We start from the raw sequence: 13,740 nt of genomic DNA, 5'->3' as shown, positions 1-13,740 counted from the left end.
GGACATGGACGTTTTCGGGGACGACCCGGGTTTCGAGCACGGCGGCACAGAGATGGAAGCGGAGGTGACCGTCGTCAACGAGAGCAGGGAGGAAGAACCGGAAGACTTCGGATGGCGGCCCGCCACGGGAAGCGAACTGTATCCGACATTCGTCCCCCTGACACGGCAGCACCCAGATCCCGCACCGGAAGGAGGGGAGGGGGGAAGAGGGGGCTTCGAGGGGGGGATGGATGTCAGGGGTTCAGGAGCAGAGGCAAGGGCAAGGGAGGAAACAGAGAGCGAGGGAGAGGAGGCAGAAGAAAAGATGAGTGATGACGACGACCCGAGATCTCCGAGTCTTTCCAGTGAATCAGAAGATTCACAGAAAGGAGCACCAGTGGCCAGGGCAAGGGGGGAGCCTAGGGGGACACCCCAGGAAGATAGAACCAGAGGGGACTCAGAGGGGAGCAGTTGGAAATCAGGACCAGCGTCACCGCCAGAGAGCAGGGAAGAGGAAGGGCGCCAGGGATCAAGCGCTGGCAGCTCACAACAGGGGGGAGGGCACGAGTCAGGAGTGGCCACACCTCCATCGGGGAGCGAAGAAACGGTCAGACGGAAGGTGGAAGGTTGGGCGCGCGTGCCAAGTTCAAATGCACAGGAAGGTGGCGCAGTAGGCAGCCCGGAAAGGGAGCCAGGTCCTAAAGCCCGCCGAAAGGAGGGAGAAGAGTCAGGGGGGTCAGCGTCAGCGTCAGAGGAATCCCGGAAGGAAGAGACCCCGGGGGGCAGAGGGACCCAGAGAAGAACAGTCAGGCGGAAAAGGTGGAGCAAGGCTAGGATATTAAGTTGGTGTACAAGGGGCGGAGACTCAGATGGAGCTTCGCCGATCTAACCATGAGACGTAGAGTTGCACGCAGCAGCTTGAGAATGGAAACTGTAACTCAATAAAGACTTTTATTTAATGATCGCTGGCTAGCGTGATCCTCTGTGAGCTAGGATCTGGAAGCAGCTCTGACAATAAGTATATAAATTTCTTAAATAATCATGTTCCAGAAAACGTTTAAGAGCCAAGTTGAGACACAGTCCCTTATCCACCATGTAATTAAAATGCACACAGCGGCAATGGCAGAGGGGAAGTGGGGGGCCAACCATGCCATGAACAAGTAGTTTCACTCACTCCCTATGATTACTTTCCTTTGTAGCAGGAAACCTCCCCCCCATCATTCAGTTTGTACAAACTTCACACACACTCACAATCACAAACTACATACGCTACGCTTCTGTTATAAATTCATAGAAAATCAACCATACATCGGATTTGCACTGTTCCACTTTTATTTTACTCCATGAAGGAAGGACTACAAAATGGGGAAGGTTTGATACAGGCCAGCCACAATCCCTTGAACATCCCAGCACATCCACAGGAGCCCTGCCCAGTTGCTATGCCAACCTTGATGGTCCTAGACAGAAGACAATTAAGATCACAAAGAACTTGCATATGGGAGTGGATTCAGCATGGACAGGAACAAAGGACAATGATCAGATCTTCCCTCAGGGGGCAGGAAACTGCGACTACCTTTTGTCTTCTGAAAATGACTCATGGGGAGGGGGAGAAGGGAACCAGCCAGGTGACAGGACACTCACGTTACCACCACAACTCCTCCCTCAACCTCTCCTTTCTGTAATGTATGCATGATGTTTCTGGGGGTGGGCTTGACCTACAGGATGGGAATTTCAAAAGTTTTTATAAGGCCTTGCACACCATTTTTCTGTGTCTTTCCTCTCTCCTGCAAGTGAGGGGAGCACCCTGTTGCAACAGTTCAATAAAGGCCAAGCCTACAGGCTGCTGATTTGCTCCAATTTACTCTGGTTGGTGTCTTTACTTTTTGTCCAAGGGAGCCCTCGGATTTTTCCGGTAACACCTTGAAGAAAAAGGTATTAGAAATTAACAATCTTAAGCACACTCACTTGAAAATGAGCTCCATCAAACCAGGACTTGCTTCAGAGAAAATATATTTAGGATGGGAGTGTTAATGTGAAATATATTGTTATTTCTTTTTCATAAATTTAACATATGGGATAAAGCCACCCTCCTAAAAAGCTCATTTTACCCCTTTCATCCCAGTGTTGTTGTTATTGTGGTGGTGCTAGTGCCACCAATGCATTACACACTTTGCTAGTCATAGTGACTTACCTCATCCTCACCCAGTCTGATGCCTTCCAGATGTTTACGACTAAAATTCCTAGCAGCCTCAGCCAAAATGAGGAAGGTTCCCAACTTCCCATGAACTGCAAAGTTTTTCCAGGGCAACTTTCAGCTCACCCTATTAGCCCATAGAGGAAACCAAACTCCAGAGGGTGAGATTGGAGTGAAAACTTCAGATGGGATGGATAACTTTTACTCTGAGGTAAATTAACGAACAATTGCAGTCTAAATCCTGCAGTTTGTGCACTGCTATGGTCAACCCACAAGGTGTCACTGTGTACATTTTCACCGTACCGTAGCCTACTGAAGAGTTATGGAGAACTTTAAATCGTGCACTCTTTTGTAACACTGCCCTAACCGTGGGCAATATCATTACCGTGTTCTTTCGGAGAATATAGCTACAGTTTTCTTTACCGAAGACCCAACTTGAAAAGAGCCCCGCGTGATTCAAAAATTTGCTTCCACCACGAAAAAAATCTACTTGGTCTAAATTAAAAATATTGCTTTGCTTGCTCCCATTTTTTCTGCGGGACTATTGCAACAAGAACTCTGAAAAACCAGAAAGGACGTGGTGCACAAATGAATTATGGCTGCGCCTGTATTCCCCCAAACGGAATGGAAAGCCGGGTCTGAGCAGCCTACTATGTCCTTACAGTTATAGACTCGCATCAAAGTACTGCGCAGGCGCACCCAGCGCCTGCTTGCGCGGTGCAGAAAACGTCCGTACTGAAAACATTTCCCCCTTAAAAGGCGCCTCGAGGGTTCCGCCTTTCTGATCAGCATTCTGAATGGGGAGAGAGAGGAGCCCCATCTTCCGACGCGCTCTCATTGGATAAGAATTGCAACAGGAGGCGATGAGGCCGGCCCTGATTGGGCAGGCTTGCAGCAGCTGGTGCTTCCTTGGCCAATCCCAGAGAAGGCAGCTGTGCGGGGCGTGGCATTCCTTTTTCTCCTTGCAGGCACATGTGGGAGTGTTGGAGGGAGGCTTGCAATCTTGGATCTGCTTTTCTGTCGCCCGTGTGGTCAGTGCAACTGGGTAGCTGGGGTAGAGAAAACAGCGCAAGCAAGCTAGGATTCGACTAAGCCGTTGGGTTGGCTCCTGGCATTTTTTTCAGGATCTGAAGTTGTGCCCCTTCTTACTTGATCCACCCTTTGCCCCTCTCTCCTCCTCCTTAACTATAGCAGCACCCCCTTCTCGTCTGTCATCACCATGGCTGAAGATAAACCCTTGTCCGTCGTGACCTGCACTGCCCCTGTTAACATCGCGGTGATAAAATACTGTGAGTACCTCCTTTCCTCTCCCCCTTTACCTCCCATTTTTCTATTGTTTTTGCTGCTGTTGTTGTTGTCGTTGCAAACCTTAGTGGCTGCTCCTCGGATCTCAAGACTGGCTTTCAAATTTGTGAACCAGGAGCATGGGGAGGAAGAAGAGTTAACAGGCCAGGGACGTAGAACCTGTGGCCCTCAGGATATTTGCTGGGCTCCCAACTCTCATCATTCCTTCACCATTTACCACTCTGGCTGGGGCTGTTGGCAGTTAAGAGTCCAACATCATCTGGAGGGTTCCCAAACACTGTCATAGAGGAAAGTGTATGTGTGTGTTCATTTTAAAGGCTGTAATTGTCTATATGTTTTTGCTCGAGCAAGCTCAACTGAACATGAACACAGTTAGATTTTGTTCTGAGTGCTTATAAGAAGGCACTGTATAGTGCGAGACCTACAAGAGCCCTTTTTTGCAAAAGATCCATGTACAAGAGGATGAGGTTAAAGGGAGAAGAAAAAGAGACTCCTTCCTTTTTCTTGTGCTTTTGGTGAAGTGTGAGTTTCCCTTCTCCCTTCTTAAAATATCCCTAAAAATGCAAGAGTATCAGGAAATGGAACATTTGCTGCAATGAAAGTTAGCTTTTAAAGGATTGATTCTAACACTGACAACTGGGAAACACTGGCCTGCAAGCACTCCAGTTGGAGGACAGCCTTTACCAAAGGTGTCATAGGCTTTGAAGACACTCGAACTCAGGACACAAGGGAGAAACGTGCTAAGAGGAAGGCACGCTTGGCAAATCCACACCGTGATTAACTCCCTTCCGGGAACCAATGTCCCCACTGTGGGAGGATGTGTAGATCTAGAATTGGCCTCCACAGTCACTTACGGACTCATTGTTAAAACCGTGTTTATGGAAGACAATCGTACTTATCTACGAGTGATCTCCAAAGAAGAAGAAGCATGTGCACTCGAAATGTGAGGGTTTGCTGGTTTTCCATCAAAAGTAATTGAGGGTTCTGCATGATGTGTCATAATTTCCATTGTACTAAAGAAACTTTAAATTAAAAGTGGATCATCAAGGAAAGAGTGAATTCTGTATGCCAAATACTGACAGTGAAGGCGTTTGGAAAAGCATCTTAGGCATTTACTCCTGAGTTGTGAAATTCCATACCAAGGAAACAAAGATGAAGTGGATTAGAGATATAAACACATTTTTCGAATGTGAAAAGTGAATTGCATTTAGAATATTGTAAATAAAACAACTAATTTTGTAAATGCCAGTTCTAAATTTAAAAAAATGATTGGCCTTGTCCCTTAGAAGACTGGTGGGTTACTCTATGCATACCCAAAAGAACTCAGGATTTGTTAGTTGGGAAATCTAGTTCTCTCTCCTCCCGCAGTACTATAAGTGGACAAATTAGCAAGTCGAAAGCCAGGAGGACGAGGAAGATTGCACCAGCAAATAATAGGTTTACCTTGCTGTTGTAATGTAGTTCCATCTATTGCCATGAGAAAGATCAGGTTGGACTAGTTCTGTCATCTCCCAAGGTTAATGATGCTATTGAGACACTGACCACCCAGGGAACTGACTGTAGAGAATGGTGAAGTGCTTCTGAGTTCACTCATTTTCAAACAATGTCCTCCTTTACCCAGGGGGGAAGCGTGATGAAGAGCTGATCTTGCCTATTAATTCTTCCCTCAGCGTCACCCTGCACCAAGATCAGGTTAGTACCAGATCGTCATAAATGTCCCTTTTTGTTTGCGAAACTGAGGGTTACAAGTGAGCGATTGTTAGTCACTAAACCATGATTAACCTTACTGAGGGCGATACAGTCACACAGAGAGAAATCAAACTCAGTGTAGATGCTCTTTAAATAATCTGGATCTACTAGTGGTCTTGGAAGGGATGTCATGATTATGAAGCCAAACTTGCAAGTTAGGATTCTGTTTTCTTGAAAGAAGAATGGTAGCATCAGGAGGGTGGTAGAAACTAACTCTGTGATTTGGGGCAATGTTACCACCATGTAGATGCATAAACCTCTTAAGGTTTAGGAAAAACACAGGTTCCTTCCTTCCCAACAGGTGATGTTGGTAGTTCTTTCTAGCCTGGAATCTGCCGCTAAAATTTTATTTCCCTCTTAACCTGCCTAGGTATTGGGGTCATTCAGAGGTTCTTCTCCAAAGAGGTGAACCATGTGGTGGTCAGATGAGGGGATGGGGGAATTTGAGTCCAATGCCTTGTGTATGAAAACTCTCCCCAGAGGAGTCTGCCTGCCTGGTGTGTTTTATAAAGTTATTTGATCAATGTTTTTACTGCTTTTTAAGATTGTAAATATAGGTGTTGCCCCTCATCCTGCTGGCTTTAGCATGTTGTGCCTAGCCTACTATGCTCAGTGGGGTCTACTGCCAGGTAAACATGTATACTTGGGGGCAATTTCCATTGGGCAAAGTGGAACCTACTTCTGAGCAAATGGGCATAGGACTGCAAGGTAGAGGTCTGCTTAGATGGCCTCAGGTGGTTGTTCATTTATGATGGGGGTGGCTAACCTGCGGCTCTCCAGTGGCTGTTGGACTCCAGTTCCCATCAGCCCCAGCCAGCATGGCTGATGGCCAAGGGTGGTGGAAACTGGAGTCCAACAGGAGCTGGAGGGCAACAGGTTAACTGCTCATGGCTTGCGAGCTTCTAACTTGTGGTTCTGTTACAGCTGAAAACCACCACAACAGCTGCCATCAGCCGGGACTTCACTGAGGACCGCCTCTGGCTCAATGGGAAGGAGAATGATATTGGTCAACCACGCCTCCAGTCATGCCTACGAGAGAGTGAGTAGAAGGCAGCACACAGAAGCATAGACCTCTTTTGTCAAGTCTGGATTCTTAGGGTTGTATTTAATTTAAGTCATCACCACGATAGTTTCATTGAAATTAATAGTCATGGTTAACTTGGCTCCATTAATTGCAGTGGGTCCACTCTGAGTAATGGTTGGTTGAGTACAACCTGTATATTCCACTTGGGGAGGGGTCAACCTTGGAATAATTTTTTTTACCTTGACTGTTTTCTGATGGAAGGTTGGGAGAACTGTGCTGTTGCTCTTTCTCCTGAGGGCAGAGTAAGAAGTTGTGGGTTTAGTTTGAGGGAAGGAAGGCTTAGGCACACCTGCGTAGCAAATGCCAGGTTCAGGTCTGTTTTAATTTCTGTGATGCAGCTGCACGAACTGGCACCAGGCACAGAGCTTGAATTCATCCAAAATATCATAAAAAAGTTTTTTTCCTAAAAACCGTTGCAGCTATAAATGTTATTATTCTGTCCAGTGATCTTGGGGTTGCCAAGGCATTCTTTAGCCACCAAATATGTGGGCAAACAGGGATGTTTTCAAATTGGCTCCTGAAAGTTGATAATGATGGGGACAAGCACACCTCACTAGGGAGGGCATTGGCCAGCCTCTCTGCTGTTACCATGGTTCTGGGATCCACTGCAAACCACACACAAAAATATACAATTATTCCTGTTCAGTTTTAAACAGGGCTCATATCTGGAACACTGGTGAGGTACAGCCACAAATTACAGGAGTACAGGAAGCTGTTTTACACTGAGTCAATTCCCTCCACGCAGAAAATGAACATAGTATTATGGAGCATTTTCCCTCATGCGACTCCACCTGCTGTCCGAAGTGAGCTTCCATAAGAACACAAAAAGAGCATGGCAGAAAAAGGTTCATCTAATCCAGCATCCTATTCTCTCTGTGTTCAACCAGATGCCCCCAGAAAGACCATAAGCAAGACAGGGTGCAACAGCACTCTACCTGCTTGGTATTTCCACCAAGTGGCAGTTAATCCTATTATAAATAATAATACGTTATATACCTCTTAAGGCCAAACTAGGATTTTAAGTGGTTTTACGAGTAAAAAAAGCCAATCATACAAACGTTAAAATGTAAACACCCATCAATTAAATACACAGCAGATCAGTCCAATTAAAGTGTGAGCACCCATAATTAAAATATGCAATAAAACTATCTCATTAAAACAGAACAGTAATTAAAGCAAGTGACTCTGATCTAGACATCAAGGGAATGCCTGTATGAACAGGGGCATCTGCAGAAGCCAGTGGGATGCCAATGCAAATAGGGGCCTTTTGTGTGTCTGTCACATTTCCTTGACTGCGGGTATCTTCTGCCTGGCTTCCATCACCTTCTTTGCTATCCTTCATTTTCTCTCTCTCTCACTCCTCCAGTACGCCGTCTAGCGAGGAAGCGGCACAGCGGTAACGGTAACAGCGGTGACAGCAGCAGCCGCTCTGCCCTCAGCCTTGCCTACAAGGTCCACATTGCCTCAGAAAACAACTTTCCCACAGCTGCTGGGCTGGCCTCTTCTGCAGCTGGGTTTGCCTGTCTGGGTGAGTGGGGAAACTGATGGTAGCTCCTAGAGATCTGGTCTGCTCCCTCCAGATTCTTTTGACTCTCTTGCTTCCCCTGTTCAAAACGGCATCTCTCGCTAGGAGCACGATGGGTATGTTGGCAGCCCCGCAGTTAGTGTCAGTCAGGCCTGAGAGGCCAGAGTTTAAATCCCTTTCATTCATGAAGCTCACCAGGAAACCTGGAGTCAGTCTCACTCAGCCTAACCAACCTGGCAGGGTTGTTGTGAGGAAGGGGGAAATGGGGGTGAAAACCATGTAGATTTCTGCAGGAGAGCTGGGTGAGAGCCAAGAGGCTGAGAAGAAATGGCTGTGTTGAGGGTATTATCAAGGTCTTAAGGGATAACAGGTGTCTCATGGGAGGAGCCAGTGTGGTGCAGTGGTTAGAGTGTCGGACTAGGACCTTGGGAGACCAGGGTTCAAATCCCCACTCGGCCATGACGCTCTCCCTCTCAGCCTAACCTGCCTCACAGGGTTGTTGTGAGGGTAAAATGGAGAGAGGGAGAACAGTGTATGCCTCCTTGGAGAAAAAGCTTAGATGTCATAGACATCATGACTGAGGCATTCCTTAGTAGAATCATAGAGTTGGAAGGGACCTGAGGATCATCTAGTCCAACCCCCTGCAATGCAGGAATATGCAGCTGTCCCATACAGGGATCAAACCTGCAACCTTGGCATTTTCAGCACCATGCTCTAATAAACCGATTTATATCCAAGGATATAAGTGCAATAAATAAACGACTCCACTCTCCTTCCTCTCTTTTTCTCTCTGATGCTGCAGTCTACGCGTTGGCCAAGCTCTATGGTGTGGAGGGTGAGCTCTCTGAAGTGGCTCGGCAAGGCTCCGGAAGTGCCTGCCGAAGTATGTTCGGGGGCTTCGTGCAGTGGGTCATGGGGCAAAGCGCCGATGGCAAGGACAGCATTGCCCAGCAGGTGGCGCCGGAGACGCACTGGCCAGAGCTGAGGGTGTTGATCCTGGTGGTGAGTGAGGGCATTGGCAGGCGCCAGGAAAACACTGCAGGCCCTGGTTTTTCAGGTAATGAGTGGGCTGAAGGACCGTTTTTGCCAGAGCCTGAATGGCTGCTGTTCTCTGTGCCCCTTCCTGGCAGGTGAGTGCGGAGAAGAAGCACGTGGCCAGCACGGCAGGCATGCAGACCAGCGTGAAGACCAGCCTCCTGCTGAAGGTAAGAGAAAGTGCTGCTTCCTGCTGGCTGCAGAAATGCGCAAAGAGCCCTGCTGGATCAGGCCCACCTAGTCCAGCATCCTGTTCTCACAGTGGCCAACCTGATTCCTTTGGGGAAACACTCAATCTTGATTTGAGCACCAGAGCCCTCTCCCTTCCTGCAGTTTCCAGCAACTTTCCAGAAGCATTGCTGCCGAGTAGCCATGGTAAATAAACAGCTAAACAGCAAAAGCCATCTCTTCCCTCTCCTCTTCTAGCACCGTGCTGAGGCTCTGGTTCCAGAGCGCATGTCCCAAATGACCCAGCATATCCAGCAGCGGGACTTCGAGGCCTTTGGGGAGCTGACCATGAAGGACAGCAACCAGTTCCACGCGACCTGCCTGGACACTTTCCCACCCATCTTCTATCTCAATGACATCTCCAAGCAAGTGGTGGCCCTGGTGCACCGCTACAACGCCCATTGCGGCAAGACCAAGGTGCGGCCGGTGGGGAAGAAATACGCAGTGCTCACGGGAGGGAGGGCAGGGGCGCCCTAGGGCTTTGGAAAGGGACGCACCTGGGTCAAATTGACAAGGACCATCTACGTTTGGAAACATTGCAATGAGAGGATCAAAGGTCCTGCAGCTTTTCTACAGCAGCTTCCTTCTTTTAGAGCCCAACAGGCTCCTGTGAAGCGAAGGGAGAATATAGCAGACCTTGTTCTAAAAGCTTAGAGAACAAGGTCTGCTATATTCTCCCTTCGCTTCACAGGACTTCCCTTAAATGATAAGCCAGTCTTTTTCTGGATCAGGAATGCAGGAACATGCCTACCCTGCTCCTTCCCATCACACACAGAGGGATAGTTGCCTTTTAAAGTAAAACAGGTGCTTTGCTGACATCTAGGCTTGATTTACAGGTGGCTTATACATTTGACGCTGGCCCAAACGCAGTTCTCTTCATGCTGGATGACACGGTGGATGAGTTTGTGGAAGTGGTGAAGCGCAGCTTTCCTCCGGAGAATAATGGAGGCCAGTACGTGAACCCAGTCACTTTGTTGCCACTTACTGTGTGACCCCTGTAATCGGAGGCAGGGGTGCCATGACGGCCAACACCCAAAGAAGGCGGCAAACCTCCAGTGCCTGCTCACAAAAATGCTATTGTCTGTTTACAAATGTACTCTGGTTCTGAAAATCTATTATTATTATTATTATTATTATTATTATTTATTAACATTTGTATACCACCCTATACCTGCAGATCTCAGGGTGGTGCACTGCATAAAACCACAGTATAAAATAGGAACAACCCAGTAACACCCACCCTAATGTTAAATAGTGAAGCATTTAGTTGTCTTTTTTTTGGAAGAGCCTACCTTATGTGGCAGGTAAGTGACAACCCTTGTTATTGGAGAGCTCTCCTGTTTTAGGTGTCATAGCAGTAAAATATTGAAATGTGTGCTTTTAGTTTATTTAGCATAAGGGGGTGAACCTGTGGTCTGCTGGCCAGAAGTGGCCCACCATCCCCTGGGAACATCAGTGGCAGCTTTTCTTCCTCTTGTGTCCAACCCATGGGCTGAACAGAAAGCCATTAATAAACAGAACACAATTTTTTTTTAGCAGACTTTTGATGCCCACTGCCTTGGTGCTTTCTGTGCATGTCTGAAATCTGTGTTGCCCTCCCCCACCCCATGCCTCCCAAATCCTCTTTTTCTTCTTCTTGCTGGGGTCAGGACAGCCTCAAGCCCTAACTCTGCTGTCTCCACTTCACCCCTCTGCCCAGGTTCCTGAAGGGTTTGCCCGTGGGGTCAGCAACACCCTCTGAGGAGCTGCTGTCAGCTGTGGTGAGGGATCCCACGCCAGGAGCGATCCAGTATATGCTGCTCACCAAGGTATGGCTGGATAAAGGTGGCCTCCTTTCAACACCCCAGACACCAGGGACATGGCCTGACTTGGCTCATAATTCAGCAACGCAAGCTGTTCCTAATCTGTCCCTGGAAGTCTTGTGTCTTTGCTACCACTATAACTCCTGTCTCAGAGCTCCCTTTGCCCAGTGTGTAGCCACAAGTGCCATCTTTTAAAGCTGGTGCCATCTTTTAAAGGCCGGGCACCTCTCTACAAGGTTAATTTATGGGGCGGGGGAAAAAGTTCCAGAAATAATAAAGTGCTTCTGGTCTTACTGACACAGCCACCCCACTGGAAGTCTATCCTTATTTTTAACTATGTGAGTGCTGCTGTTTGCTGTGTTCTCAAACCAGAAGTCCTCCACTCCCTATTAAAAACAACCATTTCCTTGTCGTTGTTTCTCTTCCTTAAACACATGTGGACTGCAGTGGGTTGGGCTGGTAGCTACTCCCTTTTCCCCCAGGGTAGGGCAGAGAAGGAAAAGGAAGTCTTAACAAATATTGCCCAGCGGTGAATGTCTTGTTTTGGGGCAAGGTGCTTCAGGCAGGCTTGGAGGAAATGGATTTACCTGGACCCACATTCACACTACATTTAAAGCACTATGATTCCACTTTGAACAATGTGTGGTTCTTGCCTCCTAATTTCCTTCCCCTCCTTCATCCCTTATGTTTTTGTTTTCCTTCCAGCCGGGGCCAGGACCAGCACTGGTGGAAGATGCAAGCTGTCATCTCCTGGGGGCAGACGGGTTGCCCCAAAGCAGCAGCTGAGCTGGGTCCTGTTTCTGGGACTGCTCCACTCCCCACTCAGGGCCAAGTGACTGGGCAGGAGGACTGTGGAAACATTTGGGCAGGAAGCACTGCCTGAAGACCAGTGGCATTTGTTAGTTGGGGAATGGGAAGAGGCTGTGTCTTTACGGGAAATATGAAATTGATGAATATCTGGCGGTTATTTGCGTAGGAAGCTTTCTTGCCATTCTTTCAGCGGTGGTGGTGGTGTTGTCTATTGTATTATTTCAGGGACTCCTGCAAGCCAAAATCCTCACAGGAAGGGCAGCACAAGCTTCCTCTTTTCTCCCTGCCCCACAAGCCTTTTTCTGACCTCTTGGGGCTGGAGCTTCTTCCCCTGTAGCTCAGGACTAGGCAGAAGGTAGATTGCGGTAGCTCATTGGCCCATTTCTATTGCACTTCCTAATGCCTGTGGGCATCTGGGATTCTTGCAGAGAATGTTAGACTCTTGCAGGCCCCAGCCCCTGATCCAGCAAGACACCTGCTTTTATTAAGGGTGTGTGTACACATCATGATCAATGAACAAAGATGAGTGATGCCTTAACCGCTAAGAGTTTCTGAGGAACTGGAAATGTTAAAGCACAGCTGTGGGCTGTAGAAATTCTAGTAAACGTTAGACCTTCTTTTGCTAGTCTGTTCTATTACAGCCAGGGTTAACTTATGCCAGGGGTTGCCAATGGGGTGCCAGGGGCTAGATTCTTTCCCTTGCACCCACAAAGCAAGGCCTCTAAGCCCCCATTCACTACCTGCTTGCTTATGAGTCTGTGGTGGGTGGTTACCTTTTTCTCTTGAAAAAAGTACATAAAACTGAAGGAGGAAGTCGGAAGAGTGACAATCTTTCTCACTTCCTCTTTCAGCTCCATTGCTTTTCTAGGCTCCAATTATAATTCTACTGACTCTTAACCTGGGTCACTTGAAAAAGTAGCGTGTGCCCACAAGCACTCTTTCCCTCACAGGGCGAAGTGGGAAGTGCCTAGAGGGGATGGCACCCACCCAAGCTGCTAAAAAAAGTGGGGGCTTGCTCTTTTAGAAAATACAATTGTGGGGAGAGGTGTTAATGGTTGCCTTGTATTCAGGTAAGCCAAAGTATATCCCCCTCAGCATCTTTTGCCTCTCTTTGTTTTCTTTCCAATCCTGTTGGCTGGTTTCATACCGCTGTCTTTTATACAAGATCCCATTTGGGTTTTCCCGACTAAGGTTTTACTTTCATTGCTACAGAATGTCATTTTTAACTTGTGGTTTTAAAGATAAATGAAAGTGATCTTCTGAACTGTGCACGCCATCTTTCTCACATCTTCTCTGTATGTACCAATTAGCCGTTTGTTGTCTGTTGCCATCTTCCCCAAACTATTGGCTGAGCTGCTGAACGTTCCAGCTGCGCTGAGTGAAGCTGTTGGCTATAGAATACTGGCAAACAGTGCAACTTCAGCAAGGGGAATGAAAGGTGAATTGAGCGAGGTGAAATCCATGCAAACTGGGCTCAGAAGGTCTATGCAGTCCTCGCAGGAAAGTGATAGTAGGGCACAAGTTGCAGGCCCAGGGGTGGGTGGGTTGTAGGATGAGATGGTGGGGGCGGAATTGGGATTGACTGAGTTTACTTGTATGCCGCTTTCCCACAATTAGCTGCGCTCAAAGCGGCTAACAGCAAACATTACACAACAAAAGACGGAGCACTGGAAATACAAATGTGCAAAATACAGAACATATCAACAAATTGAAAAATGGCCAAAGATAATCAAACACAGAATAAAGACAATACTGTAGTACATAAATACAAGGCAAAACAAGAGTTAACTGACTGTAAAATTTCTTGTGCTGGTCTTGCTGCACTCCAAGGGTGTGGCTTAGAGAGGAGACTTTCACCAGGCTAGATGACAAACAGCTGGCTCCCACCTCTCTCCTCCAGAGGAGCTTGACAGCAGCAAATGTAGGGGAGGGCAGTGATAGCAGGTCGCTCTCCCCACCTCCTGGAAGTACCATCTGCTGGTGCAGGACTTACAGCACTTAGGAGAGGAGCGAATGAGACAAAGAAAGA

The 13,740-nt window shown here is 47.6% G+C and overlaps 1 protein-coding gene and 1 long non-coding RNA gene across 2 annotated transcripts in view; one reads left to right on the top strand and one right to left on the bottom strand.

The window, feature by feature from the left end:
* The window catches only part of LOC308483728, a 35,010-nt gene extending 32,179 nt beyond the window's left edge, over positions 1-2,831 (bottom strand). The window contains exon 1 of the long non-coding RNA XR_013989757.1: positions 2,171-2,831. This is a non-coding gene — a long non-coding RNA (uncharacterized lncRNA). The remainder of the gene's footprint in view (positions 1-2,170) is intronic.
* Positions 2,832-3,121: 290 nt separating this feature from the next.
* Positions 3,122-12,975, top strand: MVD (mevalonate diphosphate decarboxylase). Its single transcript, XM_081017848.1, has 10 exons — positions 3,122-3,462; positions 5,100-5,170; positions 6,152-6,266; positions 7,678-7,839; positions 8,639-8,838; positions 8,967-9,041; positions 9,298-9,516; positions 9,936-10,051; positions 10,799-10,907; positions 11,607-12,975. Exons 1-10 carry the CDS (start codon positions 3,393-3,395, stop codon positions 11,685-11,687), a joined length of 1,218 nt encoding a protein of 405 aa, XP_080873974.1. The 5' UTR covers positions 3,122-3,392; the 3' UTR covers positions 11,688-12,975.
* Positions 12,976-13,740: the final 765 nt, after the last annotated feature.

This window comes from Podarcis pityusensis, assembly GCF_964106645.2.
Source record: "Podarcis pityusensis genome assembly, chromosome: 8".
Lineage (NCBI taxonomy): Eukaryota > Metazoa > Chordata > Lepidosauria > Squamata > Lacertidae > Podarcis > Podarcis pityusensis.
The sequence above is the reverse complement of the archived record's forward strand: the minus strand, read 5'-3'. Positions and strand labels throughout refer to the sequence as shown.

Coding starts and splice junctions, on each gene's coding strand:
- MVD (XM_081017848.1), top strand. CDS start 3,393: ATGGCTGAAGATAAACCCTTGTCCGTCGTGACCTGCACTGCCCCTGTT. Junction 8,839..8,966: donor TGAGGGTGTTGATCCTGGTG/GTGAGTGAGGGC, acceptor CCTTCCTGGCAG/GTGAGTGCGGAGAAGAAGCA. Junction 9,042..9,297: donor AGACCAGCCTCCTGCTGAAG/GTAAGAGAAAGT, acceptor CTCCTCTTCTAG/CACCGTGCTGAGGCTCTGGT.